This window comes from Ambystoma mexicanum, chromosome 6p (genome assembly GCF_040938575.1).
Source record: "Ambystoma mexicanum isolate Mex_15411 chromosome 6p, UKY_AmexF1_1, whole genome shotgun sequence".
Taxonomy (NCBI): domain Eukaryota; kingdom Metazoa; phylum Chordata; class Amphibia; order Caudata; family Ambystomatidae; genus Ambystoma; species Ambystoma mexicanum.
In genome coordinates this window covers 1160330158-1160354942 of record NC_090935.1, presented here as the reverse complement: position 1 = coordinate 1160354942, position 24785 = coordinate 1160330158, and the positions used below count along the sequence as shown (strand labels likewise).

At 47.9% G+C, this 24785-nt stretch overlaps 1 protein-coding gene across 1 annotated transcript in view; it reads right to left on the bottom strand.

The window, feature by feature from the left end:
• Positions 1-24785, bottom strand: part of SMC5 (structural maintenance of chromosomes 5) — a 1384551-nt gene that overhangs the window by 333842 nt on the left and 1025924 nt on the right. The window contains exon 17 of the mRNA XM_069625793.1: positions 23304-23426. Within this exon, the coding sequence (XP_069481894.1) occupies positions 23304-23426 (123 nt within the window). The remainder of the gene's footprint in view (positions 1-23303; positions 23427-24785) is intronic.

Genomic DNA, 24785 nt, shown 5'->3' with positions numbered 1-24785 from the left:
AATAGGGGAAGAGATACCATGTCTCTCCCGTTTCATCCCTTAAACCTTCTCTTCTTCACCCTCTTCCTGTTGTTCGTATACTGGTAGGATCTCCAGATGATTTCTTGGTCAATGGGACAGGGGTAGCAATACCCCATAACTGCATCTGGGATTGAGGAAATGAGGGGTACCGCGTCTCACCTTCAGCCGTTTCTTCCCCTGCTACTCCACCCCCAAGGTCAGGATCCAAAAGGGATGGCCTTTCCCAGGCAACCTGAGAAGACCCGTGGGGAGTAGCTGTGAGGACACCCCCAGGTTTTTCACAGTATTTGACAGACTACAAAGCGCAAAACCTGCTAATACATAAAGAGCCCCAGATATGGAAGCATACGTCATGGAAGACCATAGACACCTAGCAGTTCTCAACTCAGAAAGCCAAAGGAATATGGGCCAGTGTCAACATATTGAAGGTTTTCTTCCTGGGGAGTTTGTTCAGCTGCCTTAAACTCAAGAAAGGGTTATACGATTCTCTGCTCTGGGGACAAGGAAAAAAACAGGAATGCAACCCTTTTCACACTTCTGCAATTGGGAACCAGATGTAGCCTGTCCTTGATAAAACGCTGAGCAACCTGATTTGCAAAACTGTCAATCAGATGGCTGTATAGGCAAGCAAGGTGGATTTGGAGGTGGTCTACAGAGGAATAGGAGCAAATATTAATTGAAAAAGACCAATAGTCTAAAGTTATCCTCTTTCAATTCGTCAGGAATGCTCAAATCACAGCTCCCTTTGATAAGGGGTGGAAAAACAAGGGCAAATTAAATAGGAAACATTTATTTGGTTTTGCAGTGGGAGTCAGGGGCCGCATAACACATAGCCTCTGCAGTCCTCTGGATGGGCAAAAAACATCTGTAGGTTTTATGAAGCTGGAATCATTGCTGCGTTTCAATGAGTAGTGGTGAAAGGAGGTGCACTTCGTCAATGAAGTGAAGTCCTTAACAAAGGAAGAAAACTACACAGGAGCTCTTAGGACCTTAAGGCGTAGTTGGAGCCCCAGAGGACCAGACGACTTCTATTTTTAAAGGAATTTGTCTGCTTTGAGACAAACGCATTAACTCCATTCGTGAGCATGTTCAAACGTTTAGCCTGAATCAACTTAGCAATTCCGGCTGAAAGCATTCAGGATTGTCTAACAAATGCATTGGTGCCCATCATTCTACAACATCTACTGTCACCATAGTCTTCATGATCAGTTTGGCAGCCTGTATCCAGTCTGCTACCATCTTCTGGAAAGGTACCTGGATACAGATACTTTGCAACCTCATTAGTCATGCTCCATAGGGTTTGGGTGTAACAAGCTAGGGCACACAGGGAATTTGATGTCCAAAGTGCCAGGGTGCGGGACACAAACCCCTTCCTGCCATAGCATCCATTTTCTTTAGGCTCCCCTTGTCATCAGAAATGCTGAATACGCAAAAGGTCATGACCAACCACTCAAGAGTATTGTCTTTTGTTATATGTGTGGTGTGGGGGGGATGGTTCATATGTTGCTCGGCTTTATTGGATGGTTTTGACATTTATCACAGTGCTTAAATGGAGGACTGTAAATGGTTGATAAATTGGGGTGCATGTGAGGATATAGAGTGTACTATGAAGGGGCATGTTTTGATGTGTACTTGGAATGTGAAAGGGTTGAATTGCATGCGAAAGAGAAAGAAGGTGCTGTCTAAACTTTGGCGGGAGAGGATTGATGTGGCTGTTTTGCAAGAAACGCATCTGATTGATGGTGCTGGTGATTCTTTGACTAATTCAAGATGTACGAACGTTTTCTTGAATTGCTACTCCTCCAACTCCCAGGGGGTTGGAATCTTATTAAGGAAGGGTTTGGATGCGTGTGTAGAAAAAGTGAGTATGGATGGTGAGATCATATTGTACTGATTGACCTTAAATATGAGGGTATGTTGTTGACAGTTGGATCTATGGCCCATGTGCGGGAGGAGGGGACTTTTTTGATTCGCTGAAGGCGATGCTTGGTGATATGGGGGGTGATATGGTTGTTTTGGGGGGAAGATTTTAATTGTGTGCTTGACTCCACAATGGATAGGTCCTCGATGTGTAAGTTTACCGGACAGAAGTCAAGTAAAGATTTCGGAGATTTTTTTGAAGCATTTGCTTTGGTTGATATATGGAGGATTTTTCATTGGGGGAAAGGGAATACTCGTTTTACTCTCCGGTACATAATTCCTGTTCTACGCTTGATTATATATTGGTGTCAGATAGGCTAATTGAAAATGTAAAAGAGGTGTCTATGGGGGAACGACACATTTCAGACCACTCGTTGGTTGTGGCTAAACTGAGGTTATCCGCTGAGAGGCTGGGATCTAGTAGATGGAAGTTGAAATCTTGTGTGTTACAGAATACAGATGCCACTGATGCATTAATGAGCTTTATACCTAATTTCTTTGAACTAAATGATGGCACGGCGGACAATATGGTGGTGTGGGATGCTTTTAAAGCTTCTGTTAGAGGGGAACTGATAAACTGGACGGCGAGAATGCGTAGGGTGGGAAAAACCAAATTGGAAGAGTTGGAAAGGGAATTGGGTGAATTGCAGAGAAATTATGCTCTATTAAGAGAGGAGAATATTAGGCTTAGGATATTAGATGTTAAGGAATTATTGAAAAATGAGGTGAACTCACAAGTTGAGAGGGGATTGTATTATATGAAGCAAAAGTACTGGGAGCAAGGGGATAAGGCAAGAAAGTTATTGGCAAAAAGATTGAAGGGTTATTCTGAGAGGGTGTATATTGAAAAAATTGTTGATGAATATGGGAATATGGAGATTAAAAAGGGTAAAATTGGTGAATGTTTTCGTTCATTTTATGCTAAATTGTATACAGATGATATTGCTCCGCAGAGGGATGATTTTGACAGGTTTTTTGGGAGAATTGCCCTCCCCATACTTTCTGAAGAAGGTAGATGCTTTATGGAGGCCCGGATTGCCATTCTAGAGGTTTTGTCAGTAATTGATGGGACTAATAAGGGTAAATCTCCGGGGATGGATGGTTTGACAGTGGAATTTTATCAACAATTTAGCGAAGTGTTGGCGCCGGTTCTATGTGAGTTTTAGAACTGTTTTTTGAGGGAGGGGAGGTTATGTGATTCAATGAGGGAGGCAATCATCACGGTGATCCCGAAACCTGGAAAGGATGCAACTAGGTGTAGTAATTATCGGCCTATCTCATTACTTAATGTAGACCTGAAAATCTTTACTAAAATACTGACGGTGAGGCTCAAAAAATATATGGGTGAGTTATTAGAGGGATCTCAGATGGGTTTCATGGAGAGTAGATATGGATATGATAATATTCGAACTCTGTTAGACATTTTGTGTTTGCCGGACTCAGAGGTAAAGGATATTTTGTTAATCTTTTTGGACGCTGAGAAGGCTTTTGATAGGGTGAATTGGGGCTTCCTGAATTATACACTGTCAAAATTAGGTTTTGGTCCTTTCTTTCTTAAAGCTATTCAAGCACTTCAGTATGGCATATCGGCAAAGGTGTGGGTGAATGAGGGTTTTCTACGTCATTTCAGTTGTATAGAGGCACGCGCCAGGGTTGCCCTTTGTCGCCACTGTTATTTAATTTGGTATTGGAGCCCTTGTTGGCGTATATACGTCAGATGAGGTGTGTCAGATAGGGAAGTTAAAGCTCTGGTTTATTCGGATGATGTAGTGGTCATCTTGAATGATCCTGTCGTAGGGGGTCATGTATTGAAGGAGGTCTTTGAGGAGGTGGGTAAGCTATCTGGGTATCGGATCAATTGGGAAAAAACAGTAGTATTTCCGTTGAGGGCTTCGCATGGATGTGAAAATATGTTGGGGTGGAATTGTAAATGGGAATTTTCTAGTGTGAAATATTTGGGTATCTATATTACTCGTGATTTAAGAACTTTAGTAAATTACAATGTGGATAAAATCATTGAGGTACTTCGGCGGGATATTATGAGGTGGGGACGTGTCTGACTCTTTGGGGTAAAATGAATGCTATTAAAATGGTTTTGCTGCCAAAGGTTCTGTATGTTCAATCTCTGCCTTTGCATTTTACAAAGGGAGCATTTACACGTATTGACAGATTGTTTCAGGATTTTTTGTGGGGGTTTGGGAAGAAGGCCACGATTCCCTGGTACATTATGGTCCGGAAAGTTAAAGATGGAGGTTTTGGGTACCCGGTATTAAAAAATGATGGTAGTGTTTTTTTGTTAAAGAAAGTGTGATTATACTGGTGTAGTTCTGAACCGGGTGCCGTGGTGGGTACAAATTGAGACGCAGCGGTTTTTGCCTTATGATATTAAATGTTTGTTTTCTTTTGGAAAGTTGCCTAAGAAGGTGCAATGTTTGAAATCGGTATTGGCTACTAAAGAAGCATTGTTGTCCTGAATAGTGGGAACTGGACAAGTTTTGTATCTTTATGAAGAAGCATCCCTTTGGCATAATCCTGGTCTGCAGTTTAATAATAAGGTACTGAATTGGAAAAGTTGGGTTCAGAGGGGTGTTTTGACTATTGGTGATGTGTGGAATGATGCAGGGGTAGTACCTTTTGCAAGTTTGGTTGAGAAATGTGGATTAAGGAACAGGGAATTAAGAAGATATGATATTTTGGTTGCTCTATTATCGGAACAGAGAGACATGCTAGGTGCACCATTTTTGAAGAAGCCAGACAATTTTAATATTTTGGAAATTGGATTTCAAAAAGTGTCTACTTTTATGCAGATTATGCAACCTGATGGGCAATGGTTAGATACAGGAAAAGCTAAGCTTATCATGGAGAGAGGAGTTGGGCAGGGAGCTTATGCCAAGAGAATGGGAAAAGATTTGGAGAGGGCCAACGTCTACCAAAGTGGATTTGCAATTACGCTATATCCATCAAAGGATATTGGGCAGAATATATTGGACCCCGGTACATATGTGTAAATTGGGATTAATTGGTGATGATCGGTGTTTGGGTTGTGGGAGAGAACAAGGTACTTTGATACATATGTTGTGGTATTGTGGAAGGGTGGCGAGTTTTTGGCAGGAGGTTATCGATAGGATCGACCAAATTTGGGACATTGTTTACCCACGCAATCCCCTAGCGGTCATCTTACTATTGTACAGTTGTAGACGGGACGTGAGTTGGGAGATATCGTGTGGGGTAATCAAAGTTTTGTTGGTGGCGGCTAAACAGGTGTTGATGGTGTGGAAGACACGGAAGAAGCAGACAGTGGAGGAATGGATTTTTGATGTTAGAGTTTTATCGAGATTTGAGAAAACGATGTATAGTAAACAAAACAAGGAAGCCCTTTATGATGAAATGTGGGGGAGCTTTATTGATCTGTATGGATGATGCTACATTGGGTTTTAGAGTGGAGTGAAATGGTCTATTTTCTAGGGACATAAATATAGGGGAGGGGGTTTGTGTTCGGGTGGTTGTTTTGTGTGGTCCTGTTTGTCTGTGGTCATTTGTTTGGTACATTTGGTTTTGTTTTAGGTCGTCTAATGTTTGATGTGGTGGTATACAGAGTTATGGTTTGGAATTCTGTTATATTTATCATCCGCTGTTGTGTATTTTGCAATTTCAATGACCTATGACGTTAATTCTGTTGATTGTATCTTGTTGAAAATAAGAAATAAAGAGTTAAAAAAAAGTAGTGGCAAAGGACCAGAAAACAGTGTCCCTTGAAACAGTTTGGTGGATATGTAGGCCGCCTTCTTTGAGATAGTTGTGATGAATGACCGATTCTGCCGGACTGCTGTTACTGGTTACGAACTAGCCTCAATGAAATGGAGCAATGTCTCCAGATGGAAGGCCTGCTTTAGGACATCGGTGACAGCATGAAATTGACTTGTAAAGGAAACAGGAATGTCCCACTGTTAGGAAAGATTTCATATTGTATGTAATTTTCCCTCCATGTGGCAACCCCCAAACATTTTGCTGCTGTGTTACACCCTGATCTAGACTTTGCCAGAGAAGCGCAGCCTTCCGCCGCACTCCTCTGGGCTTTCGCTCAATTCTTATGGGGAAACTGACATGCCCTTAAGACAGTCAGTACTGGGAGACTTAGTTTTCCTTAGTTCTTTCCTCATGTTGCAGCTTTTATGCAACATGAAACAAGAGTGCACCGTAACTTACATTACCGCGCTCTTGGGTCTCTAGTCATTCCAAAGGCCCTAGAAACTCTTGCTGGACTTATTATGAACTGTGCAGGTCTGTCAAGGACAGGACTGGTGGCAGCTATCGTATTCTTTTGTGTTTTGAACCCTTTTTTGCCATGTTATCCGCGCTTACCACGTTTGGCACGAGTAGGTGGCCTGGCTCCAAAATGGCCATGCCACGAAGTTCTTTGTCCTGTCCGCTGACTGTTTTGCCCCTTCACCTTCCCCCAGGTTGAGCCGACCCGGGGCAGTCCTTATTTGGTCATGCACTTTCCCGCGAAACCCCCAAAGCTTTCGCGGGCTTCTGCATGCCTTGTGTGTGCCTCCAGGATGTGGGCTGGGATGTCTGTTCTCAATACACATCCTGGGTGCCAGAGAGTCTGGAGTGTCCTGAATACCTGGGACCACCGTGGTCCGTGATAGGTCCACGTATGGTGTGAGTGTTTGTGAGCAGAGCTACCATTGGATCCTCTCCGTTTTGGCGCGAAGTGAACTTTGGATAAGAGGAGGCTGAAAACAGCACTACCATGTCGATTTCCTGAGTTCACACCGAACAAGGGATAAGGAGCCAAGTATCATGCAACAAGAAGCTGAGTCGAGGAACCGCTGGTGACCCGCTGAAGGTTTGGCACCCTGAGCCACTGTCGTCCTGCGAGACCCCTTTGCATTTGATCGTCCTAGAAGGTCTGCGAAGGCGCTTCGACCCATTGGAATAGTGTGATCAACTATTCCCGGCACCTTCATCAAACCCTGCAAGTAAGCATCTTCGGAGGTGTCCCTGGACCAACCAGTGGACTGACCAGCTTACGCAGGACTCTTTGCTCTATCGCCGCTGCCATTTCGGGAAAGCCCTCGAAATTTGGTCTACTGCTTGCTCTGCGTCCACAGCACCCTCACACCGAATTTCGTACACTTGGCATTCCCAGGTCTGAGGTGAGACGAGTGCGCCCGGACCAGAGTGAACGCGGTTGCCGTATTGCCCTGCTGTGGCAACAACCTGTGCACGTCCGCTGCATTTGGGACACCCTCTAACCTGCATCCTGCTATGCAGAATCTATACAGTGTCGAGACGTCCTGATCATCGCAGCTGAACCTGCCAGCAACGTGAACTGAACTGGAGAAGTCTGAATCTGCCTGCGTCGGGGACCAGTGAGTAGTCCATACCCCAACCGGTGGCCCCTCGCGCAGGAGCCAGTTTTTTTTCTACCGCTGTTGCGAAATAGCGACTCTATCCCGCACTCTCACCCTGCCTCTACCCACAAGTGGAGGCCTTGCTTGAGTAGTGGGGGACTTGTTCTGCATCGCTTCATTCACCTTCCTGAACTGACTAAGATTCTTGAAGAGGCCCTCTTTTGTCCATTGGCACCAGCGTGTGCAGGTACTTTTGAGCATAAGGCTCCTCTCTTCGTAGGGCTCGGACTTCCTCGTAGTTAGGTGTATTTCAGATGTCGAACTGGGTCTAATGATTACTTGCACTGCCTGTTTTCCTCCCCATCTAGGTGGTCTACATATTACGTGCTCCTACCTCCTTAGACCCCTCGGTCTTGTATACATATTGTATTGATTGTGATGTGTTGGTTTACTTTCGTATTATTGTGATTCTTTGCTATGGTCGATGTTACAAAGGCCTTGTAATAAATGTGTCTATATTTTTAATATTACACCTGTCTGGAGTAATTTGTAAGTGTCCTTGCTTTGTGTGCTCATTGAGGTCTTTCCGTCAACCTCACCCCTCTTGAGACTTAGTCTTCACCGCCGCCATCGCTACCCTGATTGGTCTGGCTTGTCCAGAGGTTACCCTGTTCCAAGAAACTAGGCTGGCCTTCTGAACCTCTGCCCCTCCAGGTCCGAGTTCAGAAATCCATCTTAACACCCACCACATATGCAAACAACTCCAAAAGAACCAACCCAAATTCGTTTTACAAAAAAGGTATCAATGTCACTGCAGTGTATCAGCCCCCAAACAAGGTTCCCAAATTCAGGGTCATTCAGGGTCTTGTGGAGGTCCAGCTCAATCTTGTCCTGTAGCACACTGCAACCTAGACCGACCTCAGAGAAACTGAACAATGCCATTCTCTTCATCAACAATCGCTCACATTTAGAAGGAGGTCTTCCTATTAGCAGGGACACGTTTAGGAGACCATAGTTCTGGGATTGGAGAAAGATGGAGAGGGACTTTGGGTGGAGGCGATTGTGGCACGATATGCAAAGGCACTACAGACCCAGCTTTAGTCTATGCCTACTGTGTCTCTCAGCACTTGTAACAGGTCCTGTTTGGGCACCAAGCCCAATGGCGTGCAGTGGCAAGGTACATTGATGCTTCCAATGTTCAGCAGAGTCTCTCGTGCTTAATGGGCTGGCACTTTGCCAAAGGTACTGAGGCCTGTCTGAACAGGTCTAGAATGGATGAACTGAAACCCTCCCATTTGGCTTTAGTGGAATAAGAGGATGAGAACTGATCTGCCTACTGACTTCCGCCAAGAAGGTACAGATTGCTATGTGGAAGATGACTGGTAGTTTCGGGTGAAAAATTCCAGATCCAGTCTTCACCTCAAGGATATATATTTTTTTTAACCCATGTTTATTTTGGTTCAAAGGCATACAGGTAATTTCAACATAACATTTAGCAACAGTCATCATTTAGGTTCTGCTTTTTACTTGTGCTCATATCTAATAGATCGTAGGGTTTGCATTGCCTTCAAGGGTTTTCAGTTTTTCAATCCCCCCCTTCACTCTTTCCCTTTATCCCCCCTGTCCCCTGTAAATCCCTTTTCTCCCCAACTTTAAACTCTATTTTACACTTTAGAGTTCAACTATTTAGAGACTTTTCCCAACGTTAGTGTTTCAATGACTTTATGTCTGTGGGATTTCAGATGACGTGCGTGTTCCGGAGCAGGCGAGGTTTGAAGAAGGAACAAGTTACTTACCTGTAACTGTTGTTCTCCAGCATGGGTCTGGCATGCATTCACATGCTCATGAATATTCCCCGTCGTCAGGCTGGGAATCCTCGGTAAAGAAAAATCAGTATTAGTTTCGTTTCTGATCTGTCTTTCGTAGTAGTAACCAATCACTGATCTCTGCGTCATACTGACCACAGCCAATGACTGCCCTCTCCCTAAGCCCCGCCTCTGGCAGCCATCTTCAGATTTGGTAGCACGTGAAGTGGCAGTATGACCAAGTGAAGAGCCGCAGAGGGGTAGGCGGGAGGGTTCGCATGTGAATCTATGCCAGACCCATGCTGGAGAACAACAGTTACAGGTAAGTAACTTGTTCCTTCTCCAGCATGGGGTCTGGCATGGATTCACATGCTCATGAATATAAGAATACATAACAGTACACACATGCACAACCACGGGGGGTGGCAAAAGGCTCAACATTAAGCAATACAAAAACTCAACATTAAGCATCTCTTACCTCCTCACCAGGCTCACATTAAGCGAACAGGTTGCGCAGCACTGCTTGGCCGACCCTGGACTCCTCCCTGGAATCCTGATCGACGCAGTAGAATCTCGTGAAGGTGTGCGTCGACCTCCACGTAGCAGCCCTGCAGATGTCCAGCAGGGGCACACCAGATAAGAACGCCGTAGTAGCAGCGATCGCTCTGGTCGAATGGGCTCTCGGCCGGCCTGGCAGCGGTCGGTTAGCCAACCGGTGGCAGTGCATGATGCAGCCGCAGAACCATCTGGAAATAGAAGACTTCGAGAGAGCCTTCCCTTGATTCACAGTTCCAAAGTTCACGAATAGCTGTGATGTCCTCCGAAAACTCTTTGTGCGTTTCATGTAGAACTTCAGCGCTCTAGCCACATCCAGCGAGTGCAAAGTCCTCTCGGCCGGCAACAAAGGAGACGGGAAGAAAACAGGTAACACCAGGGGCTCGTTAAGATGGAAGTCCGACGGCACCTTGGGCATAAAGGAGGGGTGCGTCCTAAGCACCACCCTCGAGGCATGGTAAGTCTAGTACGGTGCTTTGCAGGATAGGGCCTGGATCTCTCCAACTCGTCGTGCAGAGGTAATGGCCACCAGGAATGCAGTCTTCCACGACACAAACCTCATCGGTGCGGAGTGCATCGGCTCGAATGGGGGCCCCATGAGCCTGGTCAGCACCACGTTAAGTTCCCACGCCGGGGCTGGCGGGAACAACCGGAACAGACCTTTCATAAACTCTTTTACCAGTCGATGGGACCACAAGGACGTCCGTGCTGAGGTTCTGGTATATCTGGAGATCGCCGCCAGATGAATCTTAATGGAGGCATGGGCTAGCCCAACCTTTGCCAGCGATAGCAGGTACGGCAGCACTTGAGGGGCCGTAATCCATAGGGGGTTGATCTTCTGTGCTCGGCACCAGATAGAGAACCTCTTCCACTTATGACTGTAGCATTTGAGAGTCGGGGACGCCCTGGCCTTTGCAAGAACCTCTCTGCAATCGGCCGGTATATCGTAGCCTCCAAACTCTAGCGCTGCAGGAGCCAAGCCTGCAGGTTCAGCAACGCTGGGTCGTGGTGGAAGATGGCGCCTCCTTCTCTGGAGAGAAGGTCCGCGTCCGTCGACAGCTTGATGGGAGGGAACGTTGACAAGTCCAGAAGGTCTGGGAACCAGATCTGCCTCGGCCACGCCGGTGCGACGAGGATCATCCTGCACCGGGACCTCTTGAGATGGTTGATGAGTCGAAGCAGCAACGGCAACGGAGGGAACGCATACAGGTATAGGCCGTCCCAGGGGAACGAGAACGCATCGCCCATGCTTCTCGGCTGGGGAAACCTGCTGGCGAACCTCTTGCACTTCGAGTTCGTCGCTGTTGCGAACAGGTCGATTTGGGGTTTGCCCCAATCGTAGGAAGAGTTGATCCACCTGATCCTGGCGCAGTTCCCACTCGTGACACGCGCGCAGCTCCCTGCTGAGCGAGTCGGCGATGGTGTTTCTTTCTCCTGCCAGGTGGAAGGGAACCAGGAACATCCCCTGGGCGACCGCCCAGTGCCACAGATCCTGTGCCTCTTTGGATAGGGATGGGGATCTGGTGCCTCCCTGCTTCCGTATGTAAAACATTGTCGTGGTGTTGTCCGTGAAGATCCGCACCACCTTGCCCTTGAGCGACAGGAGGAACGATTTGAGAGCCCAGAACACGGCTCGAAGTTCCAGGACGTTGATGTGCAGGAGCCTCTCCTCCGGGAGCCAGAGGCCACTTGCGTGGAGATCTCCGGTGTGGGCGCCCCAACCTTCCAGGGAGGCGTCCGTCGTCACCGTCTCCTGGTACGCCGGCGTCTGAAAGTCCTTGCCCGCCGTGAGGTGCTCGAATGCCCCACCACTGAATCGCCCGCCAGAACACCTCGTTGAGGGGGACCCTGTCTTCGAAGGTGCCCGTCGCCTGCATCCAACAGGTGTCGAGAAATTCTTGAAGAGGGCGCATCCGTAGTCTGCAGAGGCGCACCAGGGAGATGCAAGAGGACATCATCCCCAGGAGGGACTTGATGGACCTCACCCTGGCCACGTCCGTGGCTAGCAGGCGCTGCACTTTGCCCAGAATGGTCTTCGTCTGTTCTTCCGACGGTGCCGCCAGGCGCCTCACTGTATCGAGCTTCGCTCCCAGAAACAGGGCCACCTGCGACGGCACCAGGTGGGACTTTGGGTAGTTTATGGCGAATCCCAGGTCTGTGAGTAGCTGGACGGTCCTCGCAGTGTGTTCGACGGCGAGTTCCCTCGTCCTTGAGCGGATGAGCCAGTTGTCCAGGTAGGGGTAGACGTGAATCCCCTGCAGGCGCAGCCGCGCCGCCACAGGTGCTAGGCACTTGGTAAAGACCCTGGGGGCCGACTTCAATCCGAACGGCAGTGCTCTGAATTGGTAGTGGCGTCCCTGGACGACGAACCTGAGGAACTTTCGGTGACTTTTGAGGATGGGAATGTGGAAGTATGCATCCTCCAGGTCCAACGACGATAGAAAGTCGCCTTCCTCCAGCTGTCCCAGCATGTGCTGGAGGGTGACCATCCTGAACTTTTGTGACCTGATGTATTTGTTCAAACGACGAAGGTCCAGGATGGGGCGCCAGCCGCCCGTCTTCTTCCTGACGAGGAAGTACCTTGAGTACACCCCGGAGCCTCTTCGGGACAAGCTCGATGGCGCCTTTCCTGAGCATCGCCCGTACTTCCAACAGCAGTTGCGGGACGTGATTTTCCTTCCTGGCCACAGGTGGAACGTGAGGGCACTTCTTCAGGAATTCGATAGAGTGTCCTCTTGCCAGGGTATCCAGCACCCAACTGTCGGTGGAGATGGACTTCCACACGCCGACGAACTTCGTCAGCCGGCCTCCCACCGGGGTGCTTCGGTGGGGGCCCGAGGCCACGGCCGGTTCAGTCCTGCTTGGAGGTGGTGGCCATGCCGCCCTGGCCACCTTGCCGACGGCGGCGAGGCGCTCCCTGCTTGCCGCGACCCCTGTAGGCCTCCTGAGACGAGGAGCGTGCCGCCTGGCGGTAGGACGACGAGCCACCGCTGGATCCCTTGGAGGCACCCTGTCTGCCTCCGGAGCTCCGAAAGGGCCGTTGTTGCTGAAGGGCTCCTAGGGCGCGGGTCGTCTCCATCTTTATGGCTTGGAGGGATTCGTCCACCGCCTTCCCGAACAAGTTGCTGCCGTCGAACGGCATGTCCAACACCCTGGTCTGGACGTCCTGACGGAAGTCGGTCGCCCGAAGCCAACCCCGTCGTCGTAGGCAAACACTGTTGCCCAGCTGGCGGAACCAGTATCGGCAATATCGGTTGCCACCGTTATGGCATGGTCCGACGCCACCTCGCCTTCTTGAAGTATTTCCAGGGCCTCTGACCTCTTGTCGTCCGGTAGGAAGTCCAATATGGGGGCCAGCTTAAACCAGAGCTCCCTGTCGTAACGGGCCACGATCGCCAGGGCGTTGGCCGCTTTGATCGTCGTCGCCGCCGACGAAATGACCCGCCGCCCCATGGCGTCCAACTTCTTTCCCTCGCCGTCCGGCGGGGAATTCGACGTCGAGGCTCCTGACCCCGCCGCTTTCTTCTTCGCCGCCACCGAGAAGACAGAGTCTGGCGTTGGCTGGGCCCTGAGGCACAGGGGAGCGGTTTCGGGGACCCGGTACTTCTTCTCGTACCGGTCCCGTTTGGCTGGTGCCGTGGAGGGATTCTTGAGAACCGACAGGCCCTCCTCCCAGATGTCATCGATTAGAGGCACCGCGATGACAGTCTTTCTCTTGGCCTCCCGGCGCTGATAGAGGAAACCTTCCTTTTTCTGCTCCTCCGGGCAGAGCTGGAACAATTCGGACGCCCTGGCGATCATGGCGTGGAATGAGCCAATCTCGTCGGGCGGCGAGGCCCGTGCGACGGGAGACCCGTTCCGTCGTCGTCGCCCTCAGAACCCGTCGTCGAGTCCATCGCACCGTCATCTCTCGACTCGTGGGAGGATGAGGAGGGAACTGTAGGCCTTACGGGGGCGAGTGGAGGAGAGGGTTGGGTCCTCCGTCGTTTGTTCTGAGGAATTCCCGACGGGCCAGGTTGCGGGTCCTCCGGCCTGGGCCGTGGTAATCTCGGCCTTATCTCAGAGTATAAGGACTGGATCGCAGACAAAATGGCTGCCGAGCTATCCTGAGGCCTAGGTTCCGGCTGCGCCGGAAGGGAAGGCTGCTCTTCCTCGCCATCGTCGTCTTCCTCGGTTATCTCCCGAGGATCTTCCTTACGGGATCGAACCTTCTCGAATTGGACTTCGAGATTCCTCACGGCCTCGGTCAGTTCCTCCTCCGAGGCTGACTCCGAGCTCGAGGAGGCTAGCGTGCCCCCCCTCGCTTCTTCCATCATGGTGGCCATGATGATGGGCTGAAAAGAGGATTCCCTCCTTGGCGGCAGGGAAACTCTAGTCCCGGAGGCAGTCTCCGCTGGCGGGGTCTCTGCCGGCTTGGCCAGAGTCGCTGCGATCGCCTCGATAGAGGCCTTTGCCTGCTGGGTAGGGGCCTTCACCACCTTAGGTGCGTCCCGGGCCTTCTCCTTAGAGGGAGGGGCGACGCCTCGCTCCCCCTCTTCCGAGATCGGACGGGGATTCTCCCGAAGCTTACCCGGGGTCTCGGACTTCCTCTTCCCCGAACCGGAGCACTGGCTCGTGGTTGACGGTGCCGGGGAAGGCGCGCCCTGCCTGGCGACCGAAGAGCCAGACCTTACGGCGCTCCCGGAGCCAGCGGACTCGCGGCGCTTGGCCTGGTGTTGGGCCCACCTCGCCGGGGCGCCCGCACAGGACTTAGAAGCCCGCTCGGACCCTTTCTTCTTCTTCTCACCCGTTGAGCCCTTCTCCAACCAGCTGGCGAGACGGGATCGACGGTCCCTCATGGTCGGCTCCGACAAGTTCTTGCAGAACTGGCAGTCCTTCTCTACATGAGTCTTGTCCCCATGAAGACAGTAGAGGCATCGCGAATGTTCGTCCTCCTTAAACACATTCTGCAGCCCGCATCCAGGGCAGCTTCGAAACAGCTTGGGTCCGGGTGACGAACTTGCATCTTGGGCCATCTCGAAGTAGGCCGCAAATCTTCTGGAATCCTCCAAGAAGTTGATTCGACAAAATCTTCACCCTTGAGGGGCGTAGGAAAATCCCACAATGCGTAGCCGTTAACGGGAGTAGAAATGGTGGAGCTTGAGGCTCGATTAACCAAATAAATGTGAAAATTCACCTGAAAAAGCGCGAAACACGCAGTAAAAGCTCGAGAGCTAAGCACAAGGACTCCCAACACTTGAACGTGCGGTAAAAATCTGAAGATGGCTGCCAGAGGCGGGGCTTAGGGAGAGGGCAGTCATTGGCTGTGGTCAGTATGACGCAGAGATCAGTGATTGGTTACTACTACGAAAGACAGATCAGAAACGAAACTGATACTGATTTTTTCTTTACCGAGGTTTCCCAGCCTGACGACGGGGAATATTCATGAGCATGTGAATCCATGCCAGACCCCATGCTGGAGAAATGAGCTTCTCTGTCCTGCACATGTTCATGGAATGGGGTTCAGGTAGTTAGAAATCTCAGATATTTACCAGAGCTGATAGCGCATATCTTCTCCATAGCCATTACTCCCCAGATCTTGATCCACCAGCATGCTGAGATTGGGCCCTCTTTGTTTTTCCCGTTTTGTGCAAGGGTCATTCTTGCTGCTGATAATAGGTGAGTGATAAGCTTAGCTGTCGTTCCTGACATTGCATATTTTCCTTCTATAGGGACTCTTAAGAGAATTGTCTTCGGAGATCTCGGCAGTTCAACCCCTGAAATGTCCTTTATGTGGCTTAGTATTTCCTTCCAGTAGGCAACGGCTTTAGAGCATGTCCACCACATATGGAATAAGTCTCCCTTCTCACCACAGTTCCTCCAGCAGTTTGGCGAATATGATTTTGTGAATGCGGTTCAGGGACATATACCATCTAAGGCGATTCCTTTATCGTGGTGCATCTGGAGGTGCTGTGTGAACGTGCCCATACTTGGTTCCATTCCTCCTCTGTTAGTGGCTCTTGTATATCTCTTTCCCAGTTCATTTTGTGAGATTATCGGTCGGCTGGTCATTGGAGAGCAGTCTATAGAGTCTGGAGACCCCCTTTGCTGTGTTGCCTTCCTGCAGCAACAGTTCTAGGCCTGATGGCATTCTCGTGCCCGCTCTTCACTGTTGGGTGGGTAATCCAGTCCCTTATTTGTGTATATCTATAGCGCTCATTTTCTCCTATACTGAATTTCTGCTGGCAGTCTGTGAAGCTTAATGGGTGAGCCGTCTTTGTACATGTCTTTCAGGTAGATAGTTTCAGCCCCTGCCCAACCCGCCCAATACCCCCGCTGAAGACCAGGTGTGAAATCTGGGTTGTGCATCAGTAGCGTATATGGGCCCATTCCACTCGGAATGTGTTTCTTTCTCCGTGCTTTGTCCCAGCTTTGCAGTGACCATTTCGTCATTTCCAGTAGCGCACCTCTACTCTCTCGGTTTTCTTTTCTCAGGCTCAAAGGGCTATTAGGTGAGTTGGCGAGGCTGTTTGTTCGATTCTGCACCACCCTTTATGGTTCTCTGGTTCTGCCCACCTCAGCATTGGTGCTAGTTGTGCTGCCAGAATGTATCTGTCCATTTCTGGAACTCCCAGGCTGCCCAAGAGGGGGGAGCACATTACAATTCGTTTCTGAATCCTAGGTTTCTTACTGTGCCATATAAATTTGAATATCGCATTTTGCAACTCTCTGACCTTGGCTGGCGGTATGGGCGCTGGTAGTGAACTTACTACATAAAGGAGACGAGGGAGGACCGCCATTTTGACACAGCTGTGATGCGGGCAAACCAGGACAATTCCTGAGATACCCACCTGCGCATGTCTTCCTGTAGCTGTTTCCACAGCGGGACTGTTTCCATGATATAGTTTGCGTGGTTCTTTAGTGAGGTGGATTCCTAAGTATTGCAGTTTTCCCTCCACCCAGTCCATCGGGAATGATCTCTCCAATGTTTCGGTCTCTTCTCTCCTTGCTGTTATGTTCATAGATTTTGATTTGGAGAAGTTTATAGAGAACCCTGATATCTGTCTGAATTCCTCCAGCTGAGCCATCGCTCTGGGCATTGTATTTTTGGGGTCTCCCATGAAGAGCATAATGTCGTCCGCATACAGGGCTATTTTGTGGGTTTCCTGACCAATTGTAACTCCTCTGATGCGAGCGTCCTGTCTGAACTGCATTGCACATGGCTCCATCGCCATCGCAAAAATCAGAGGGGAGAGGGGACAGCTGTTACGCTCACCTGGCTTCCACGGAGGCGTCGATCGGAACTGGACAGCTGCAGTCTCCACCAATGTGACGCGTAGGGCCGAGATGATGGACTGGACTGGCCCACCAAGCTTCGTTTGCTTGGCACGTAGGAATATTCTTCTCATGGTTTGAAAAGATTAGCTCTCCATCCTGTATTGAGCGCAGGGGCGTGTTGATAACCAGTTGCTTCACTGGCTCGAAGGAATTGGTGAGTTCCAGAACAATATTGACTCCGAGATTTCCGGCAAGACGCTGTAAGTATAAAGTTCGTAAGACTTCAAATGCCTGACTTTCACTCTTGTCCGATTCCTTGCAGGTTGCAGCTTGACCCTAATGAAGAGTTCCTCGTGGCAACCGGTAGTATTCTGGTAAGGATTTGTATTTTCCAACACAGTTCGATAAACTAATGTTAATATGTAACCTGTTGCTTTCTCCCTTATTCAGGCGCTGAGAGAAAGTATGAAGTCTTGGGGAATAATATCTCCGGCGGTAAAATCAGGTAAGTCTATTGAGGTGAGGAGGGTTCCCCTTGTTAGTCCCTTTGTTTCCCCTTGCTGTCCTTTTGTTTCCCCTTAGGGGCCGGGGTTCGGCGAAGATGCAGTGGAAGCTGCGCCGACCCGTGAAGAGGAATAGTACCCCCGGTGGTAAAATCAGGTAAGTCTATGGGGGGGTAACTAATATTCCTCTGTGTATTCCCTTGGCTCACCTTGCTGTTCTTGTCTTCTCCTTAGGTGCCGGAGTGCGGCGGCAACATGCAGGAGGATGCAGTGGAATGTGAAGATGCTGCGAAGGCCCGCGAGCTCAGCGCGGCGCTGCAGCAGGCGAGGCGACGTGCATAAAATAACTTCTTTCTTCCAGCTCGAAGGCGCGATGGATCGGGAATTCAGGTAAGGATTAAAAGGTATTGCTCTTGTTCTAACCTTTTCTCCTTCTTTCTCCCTTTTTCTAGGAGTTCCAAACTCGAGGCGGGCGTGGCAGAAGGCTGGATGCAGACTTGCAGGCACGGTGAGCGTTACGCTGCTGGATGCAGAATAACGCGAAGCGTGTGCTGCTCTTTGGCCGTGGTTTAAATAGCCTCCAAAGTAGTCCCAGCTAAGTATTCCTCCCCAGCCCCGCCCGAGTAAAAAATAGTCCCTAAGTAAAGTAGTCCCTTCCAAGCATCTTTTGGCTTGGAGCTCTTGCAGCATGGTCTGCATCAGGTAAGTTTTAATCTATGAGCCTGGCGCCTATGGCGCCAGGACTGACTCCATATGAGCCTGGCGCCATAGGCGCCAGGACTGGACCCAAATAGCCCCTAGCAGGGGTTGTTGGGCATGCTTAGGATAACTTGATGCCTGCTTCCGTGGTTGCTGGACGTGGCCTGGGTCCGCGGGGGAAGGCATCATGACAACAGCCCTGTCGAGTGCCCCTTCTGATCTTCACGAACTCTGTACTCTGTCCACTGATCCTGAAACTTGTCGATGGGTGTTGGTAATTGGCGAGCACCATCTTGGAAAATTCTGGGCCGCAGCCGAAGCGCTCCAAGATCAGTTTCAGATAGCACCAGTCTATGCTGTCAAAGGCCCGGGTAGCGGCCAGCGCGGCCACTGCAAATGACTGTTGTGTTTGTCGCCTAGCATCTATGACGTCTACTGTCCTTCTGATGTTATCTTGTGTGTGCCGATCCGTAATGAACCCCGCTTGGTCATCTTGTATTCTGCTCGGCAGAATTTTCATTAGACGGTTTGCTAGAATTTTCGTATAGATTTTTGCGTCAGTGTTCAGCAACGCTATGGGACGGTAGCTCGCACAGTTATTGGGATCTTTACCTGGCTTCAGGGGTAGTATAGTTATAGACCTCCCCATATCCAGCGTGACCTTGCCCTCTTCTCTGATTGTATTTTATAGTTTTGTCAGCGGGCCAAGTAATTGTGTGCGGAATGTCTTGTAGTAGCCATTGCCAAAGCCGTCAGGACCTGGAGTCTTATTTGCTGGTAGTGCTGTAATGGCATTGCTGATCCCTTGTGCCGTGATTGGATTTCCAAGATTGGTTCAGTCTTTCTCTGCAATTTGGGGCAGCGGGAGAGAATTAATATAAGTAAGTTGGCAGTCCTCATGAAATCGCTACATTATTTCTTTTTAGTCAAGTTCTGCTGTATGGGGTTTTCCATAGACGTCATTTAGTTGTGCTATGTAGTTCCGGGTTATTTGCTTTCTCAATTTTGCTGCCAGAAAACGGTTTGTCTTGCCCACATGGATATAATAGGATTGTTTTGTTTGTAGCAGTGACTGGGCAATCCGATCCACCTTATGATTCTCCAGTTGAGCTCTGATTTTCCGAAGCGCTCTTAGGGATTTTCCTTGAGCCGCAGGCTTTGTGTTGGGATTCTGCTGCTTTCTCCTAATTTTTTAGTTGGTTTGTCACCAATGTTCTTTCACGGTAGTATGCTGCAGCCTGTGACACGAATTCTCCCCTGATCACTGTCTTTCCAGCGTCGCATATTACCCTCCAGGCCGTTTCCCCGTTGTCGTTTTCCTTGAAGTAGTTGTTGATGGTGGTCTCCATCTGGGCCCTTAACGCTATGTCCTTCCGGAGGATTTCGTTTAATCTCCAGGGAGGTTTTGCTCTGCTCCCTTCCATCCCCCAATCGACCCCACCATCACTGGTGCGTGGTCTGAGTAATATTCCACTCCTATTTCTACTTCCGTTATTTGCGGGACTAATGTTGTGGATACTAAGATCATGTCTATCGCCAGGTTTCAATTACTCCTAATTCTCTGAAGAATCGACCCAGAGCTTGTCTGTTTTTCTGATCAGTAGTTGTTGAAGGGAGTGTTTTGTCCAGCATTGGGTCCATAACGCAATTGAAGTCGCCACCCACTATCAGTTGGCCTTCGCACTAGCTGTCCAGTATGCACAGCATATCCTTTATGAACACATCTTGGCGACTGTTTGGGGCGTACATATGCTTGTGTACAATTTCCCCTTCACCTGAAGGATATTTTTAATAAGGTGAGTAATCTGTGGGATGGAGATATCCATTAAATCCAAAACCTATGTACTTTTGGTGACTCTCTCACTTAGAGTATTTTTTACTTGGTGGTTGTCATGGGACTTTGTAGAGATTCACCACTTTTAAAAACGAGTAGAAACACTTTCACATACTAAAACAGGTTCAGTCATGTTCAAATTCACACTATGCACAACACTGTGAGCTTGGAGTGAAAAGTGAAAGGGGTAGTATTTAAAATTCGTTTTTATCACCCATTATTGTGGACCCTCCTTGAGAAAACTTCATTCAGTAAAAAACACACTATAAATCATGTGAAATATATTCACAGAAATCCTCCATGTATTAGCTCCACTAAAAGCTGAAGGAGAATTTGGAAAACCACCAACTTTTTTTCATTTATGTGAAGGATTGGAACAGCGCTTTCCTGCAAACAAGAATAGCAGGCATTATCATTTCTGAGCACATTTTCAATGCAATGCACATGGGGGTCGTTACAGACCCTACTAAGTGGTCATGTATGTGGTTTAGTAAAGGCATGTTCCACTGTGATCACCAAACCGGTATGTAATGGACATTCTAAAGAGTACCAAGATGGAATTTGAGAATCAACCCTAGGGGTGTGAGTGGTCTAGGGCTACAATGAGGTGCACAGAGCACTCCAATAATTCCATTTAGAAGAGTACACAAACATACAATTATTTATTAGGCCTTTCAATACACTCTAAGCAAATGAAAACTTCAAGTAAGAATTATCACACAACTATCATATGCATATATATTAACCATTGGGGGTCCTAATAACAGAAGTACAGCAACTTTACCCTTAGAAACAGTTATGCAATACTTAGCAAAGTTAAAAGCAACACTGTAAATAGATGTGTGGTAAAGCAAGTTTGAATCAAAGAAACAGTACATTTCAGAACCAGTAAAGACAGGCAAGTAAAATAGGTCGACCACCTTAACTCTAGGACAAGGACCAAGTACATATGTTGAGTCCTGAAGGGGGATTGGGCAACTGCCCAATTGTCACCAGTGGGTGGGTTTACTAGAGAATCAAGATAATAACTACTGCCAAACCATCGGCTGCAGGTAAGTGCTCAAAAAGATAAGTAAAGTTAAAAAGGTTTCTTTCCCAGTCCCACCACTCAGCAAGGCTTGGGGGCATCCTTGCCCAGACAACCGCGAATCTTCGTCAGGCAAGGGAGAGATAGGGTGAAGACTTTGCACCCATAGAACCCTATGGTGGGAAGGGGGCAGGAAGATGTATGCTAACTTATTTCCCTTACTCGAGATTTCTTCAGGAACCAATTCAGGGGCTCCTGAATTTGCTGGGGGCATTTATTTCTCGACTTGTCCGGTCGAGTGAGATCCAGGGGCTGCGGCTGCATAGATCACTTTCAGCATCAGGACTGTGTCTGGGTAGTCCTTAGCTCCAGGCTCCATTGATACGGTTCTGAAGACTGGACAGCTGGACAAACTTTGCATGATAGGGGGCAGACCTCCACATGACAGTCAACCTCAGAAGACCTCCAGGACACGAAGACAGAATTTTGTGGGAGTCACCATGGTCAGGTAGTGACAGGCGAACCTCATAGAGCAAAGAAAAGAGCAGGTGTCGTTACACAAGCTGAAGATCCACAAAGTTCCAAGGATGCACTCGGGATGGCAACGGCTTCAGCGAGGTGGCCCAGGAGAAGGCTTGTCAGTCCACCAAGTGGTCCAGGTACTCCTCCAAAAGCTCTGCTGGCACGGATCCTCATTCACGGGTCAGGAAAGTTTAATCCAACTAGTCCAGGGGTTGAAGCACCGACAAGGGCCTTCTTGAGATCAGGAGAGAGAAGCTGGGCTCACCTGCAATGGTCTTCAGAGGGCTGCACTTCTTTGTAGGGGTCTTACTCCAATGATGATATGTCGAATGGCTGGAGTCCTTTTATTCAGGATTTGAATAAAATTCCTGAAGGGTTATGATGATTAGCCATGCGTCACGATAGCTGCTAATCTTACAATACGCCAAAGCACAATTGTACTGGATATTTCTTGCTGCACTAATCGGGACCAATTGGGAGCAGCCAATGTGTTGCACTCAAAGGAACCCGTGGGAGAAGGTAGCGCTCTGAGCTTGGAGAGATGGCGGGACAGCCACCCTACTCCTGCTCCTCCAACATAACTCATAATTACTATACATGGCCATGGACTAGCCAAACTACACATATACACACCACCCAACAAACATCACAGATACTGGAACTACCCTACAGACAGAACGTAGCAGTGCATACAAGCAAAAAACACCAGCCAAACCACACATAAAATTGACAAAAAAAACACAACATAACTTTCTCATGCATCCAACAAACAACCACAACACTGGACATCCCTTACAGATCCAACAAACTAGTTTGCATGATTTTACTACCACATAACATTTGGATTTGAGTCACCAACAAGTCCACCAATGGGAAATAACTGCACCATTTAAACTGGCAGGGACTATCCTCTTGCCAACACATCTGCCCAGCAACAGACACAATGTGGCTCAGATGTGGACTGGGTATAGACAGATGCAGCCCCTTCTTCTGGCCACACACACAGATTGGCACTTTGTCTGGGAAAGCAGTAGCTATACCCAGGAAAGGGCTTTCCATTTGGCAACCCGAGAGAGTACAAAATGGCTACATCTCATGCGAAAAACTCCTGGCACAGTCATTTTAGAGTTTATGGCACTCTATGGCATTATGCAGTAAAATTAAGACGTGCACAAGTAAACAAGTTAAAAACATGGTAGAAAAATATCCGATTCCACCAGCCCATCCTGGACACATTGTAATTCTAACCACTAAGTTGCTAAAGGCAGATATAAGGATACAAAATATCCTAATCGCTTTTCACGTTAAGGCGATATGTGCAGCTTTAAAAGAAAATATAAGAATTCCACTAAGGGTGACATGGTCTCCCAGTACTGATAGCATTAGGGACTGATCAGTTTCTCCTTAACAGTGAGCAAAAAGCAAGGCAAGTAAAGCGGAGGGCTGTTCTTACTTCCAAAATGTCAGGTCAGGAAGCAGACCATAGCAAAAAGGTATGGTGGCCTATAGAAGTCTATGGGAGGAAAGCAGCACAAAGAAAATATTTCCTAACAAGTACACAAACGTATATGCATGCAATATTTTTGGAGATCCCCATCAATTATTGCATTAAGACCGGTAAAGTAACAAAGTCCCTGAAAATTCCACATATGGGAACCAAGTATCACATGTGGAAATCGGTTAGAAAAAAATCTGCTCATTTTATAGTGAAAGACTACGAGCATCAGCATGCTTTTAAATATCCTTTCCATTATATGGGATGCAACTTTCTTTTCTAAACATAGCATTTACAAGGCTTACCTCCAAATCCCTTAGCTGTGAAGATGCTGCTTTGAATTCCAATTCCAATCTGTTTTTCTCCAATGCAACTGTCGTGCTCTGAAGGACCATTTCGACTTTTTGCATGTTCAGTGTCATGCAACTCTTAAACCAAAAGAAACATTTAAAAAAAAAGTTAAACATACTATATACAAAAATACATAGTGCCACAGATTTGTAATAAAGAGGCTACAGTTTGAGCAGTTAATCACTGCAGTAAGCTCTGTTCGCTCAGTGCTTCAGTACCCCCTCATTATATCCGTGGGCTTCCCAATCATCTCTCAAACAGAGGACAGAAACAAGTACAAGTGCTCTCTGCATCCAGGGACCACAGTCCACACTCATTCGAATGGCCAATTCTTATCAGCTCTTTTCATCTGCATCTATCTGGATGGAATGCCTATGAAGACTAGGAAAAGAGATTGGCAGTTTGGCTTCATGAAGGATTGGGGCGCTAAAAGTGCCCAGATGACAAATGTTACATCCTTCGACGAACCAATCGTTTCCCATTTTGCACCCACAAAATACTTAGCTTTTTATTTATCTACTGGTGATTTATATTGTGTGTAATGCACACAAAAGGGGTGGGCACAAACTAACAGTAATGGGCTTAAAATCATGTCTATAGCTCAATTATAATCATTATTCGGGCGAAGTGGCATATCCCACCTTTGTAACTAAGTAGCCAAAATGAACATACAACCAAGACCAGCGGTAGAATTCTTGGTAACAGTCTGTCCCTTGCAGACAAAGCTTCTTCTACTTTGCTATGAGTCAACCAGTTTAAATCGTAATGACATTTTACATCAAATAAATGTATGTACTAAAAGTTAGTCTAACCCTAACACTCAATAGAAGAGGACAAAGACCTGATCATTGTAGCTAGTGTCCAATGCATTTCAGACATTTATTTGTCCTTCATCAGGGACATACACAGAATAAAATATTGAACAAACTGGTGCTTGTTTATACTATGCCACAAAATCGCGGTGTTAAATGCAAGGGAGTTGCCAATGTCAAATGCGTTTAGACAATCATGTGGTATGGAGCCAGCACATCCCTGATGATTGTTGGAGTATGTTAGTCTTTGTATTCTGTGAATGTCCCTGATGAAGGACAAATAAATGTCCAAAATTGATTGGACATAGACGCTACAATGATCAGGTCTTTGTCCTCTTCTATTGAGTGGTGTGATAAGTTTATCTTTCAGTATATACATTTATTTGATTTAAGATTTCATAACGATTTAACACTGGTTGACACATAGCAAAGCAGCAACAGCTTTGTCGGCAAGGAACGGAGTGGCACCATGGGTTGTTTGGTTGTATGTTTATATTGCGTTTAATGCCAGACTCCTCCAGCTTGGAAGCGCCAGACTGGATATAGACATCTTTAAAAATCAACCAAAGGTAGTACGTATGACTCCATGTCTGGCTCAGACAAGGACATCACGGACGCTGAATG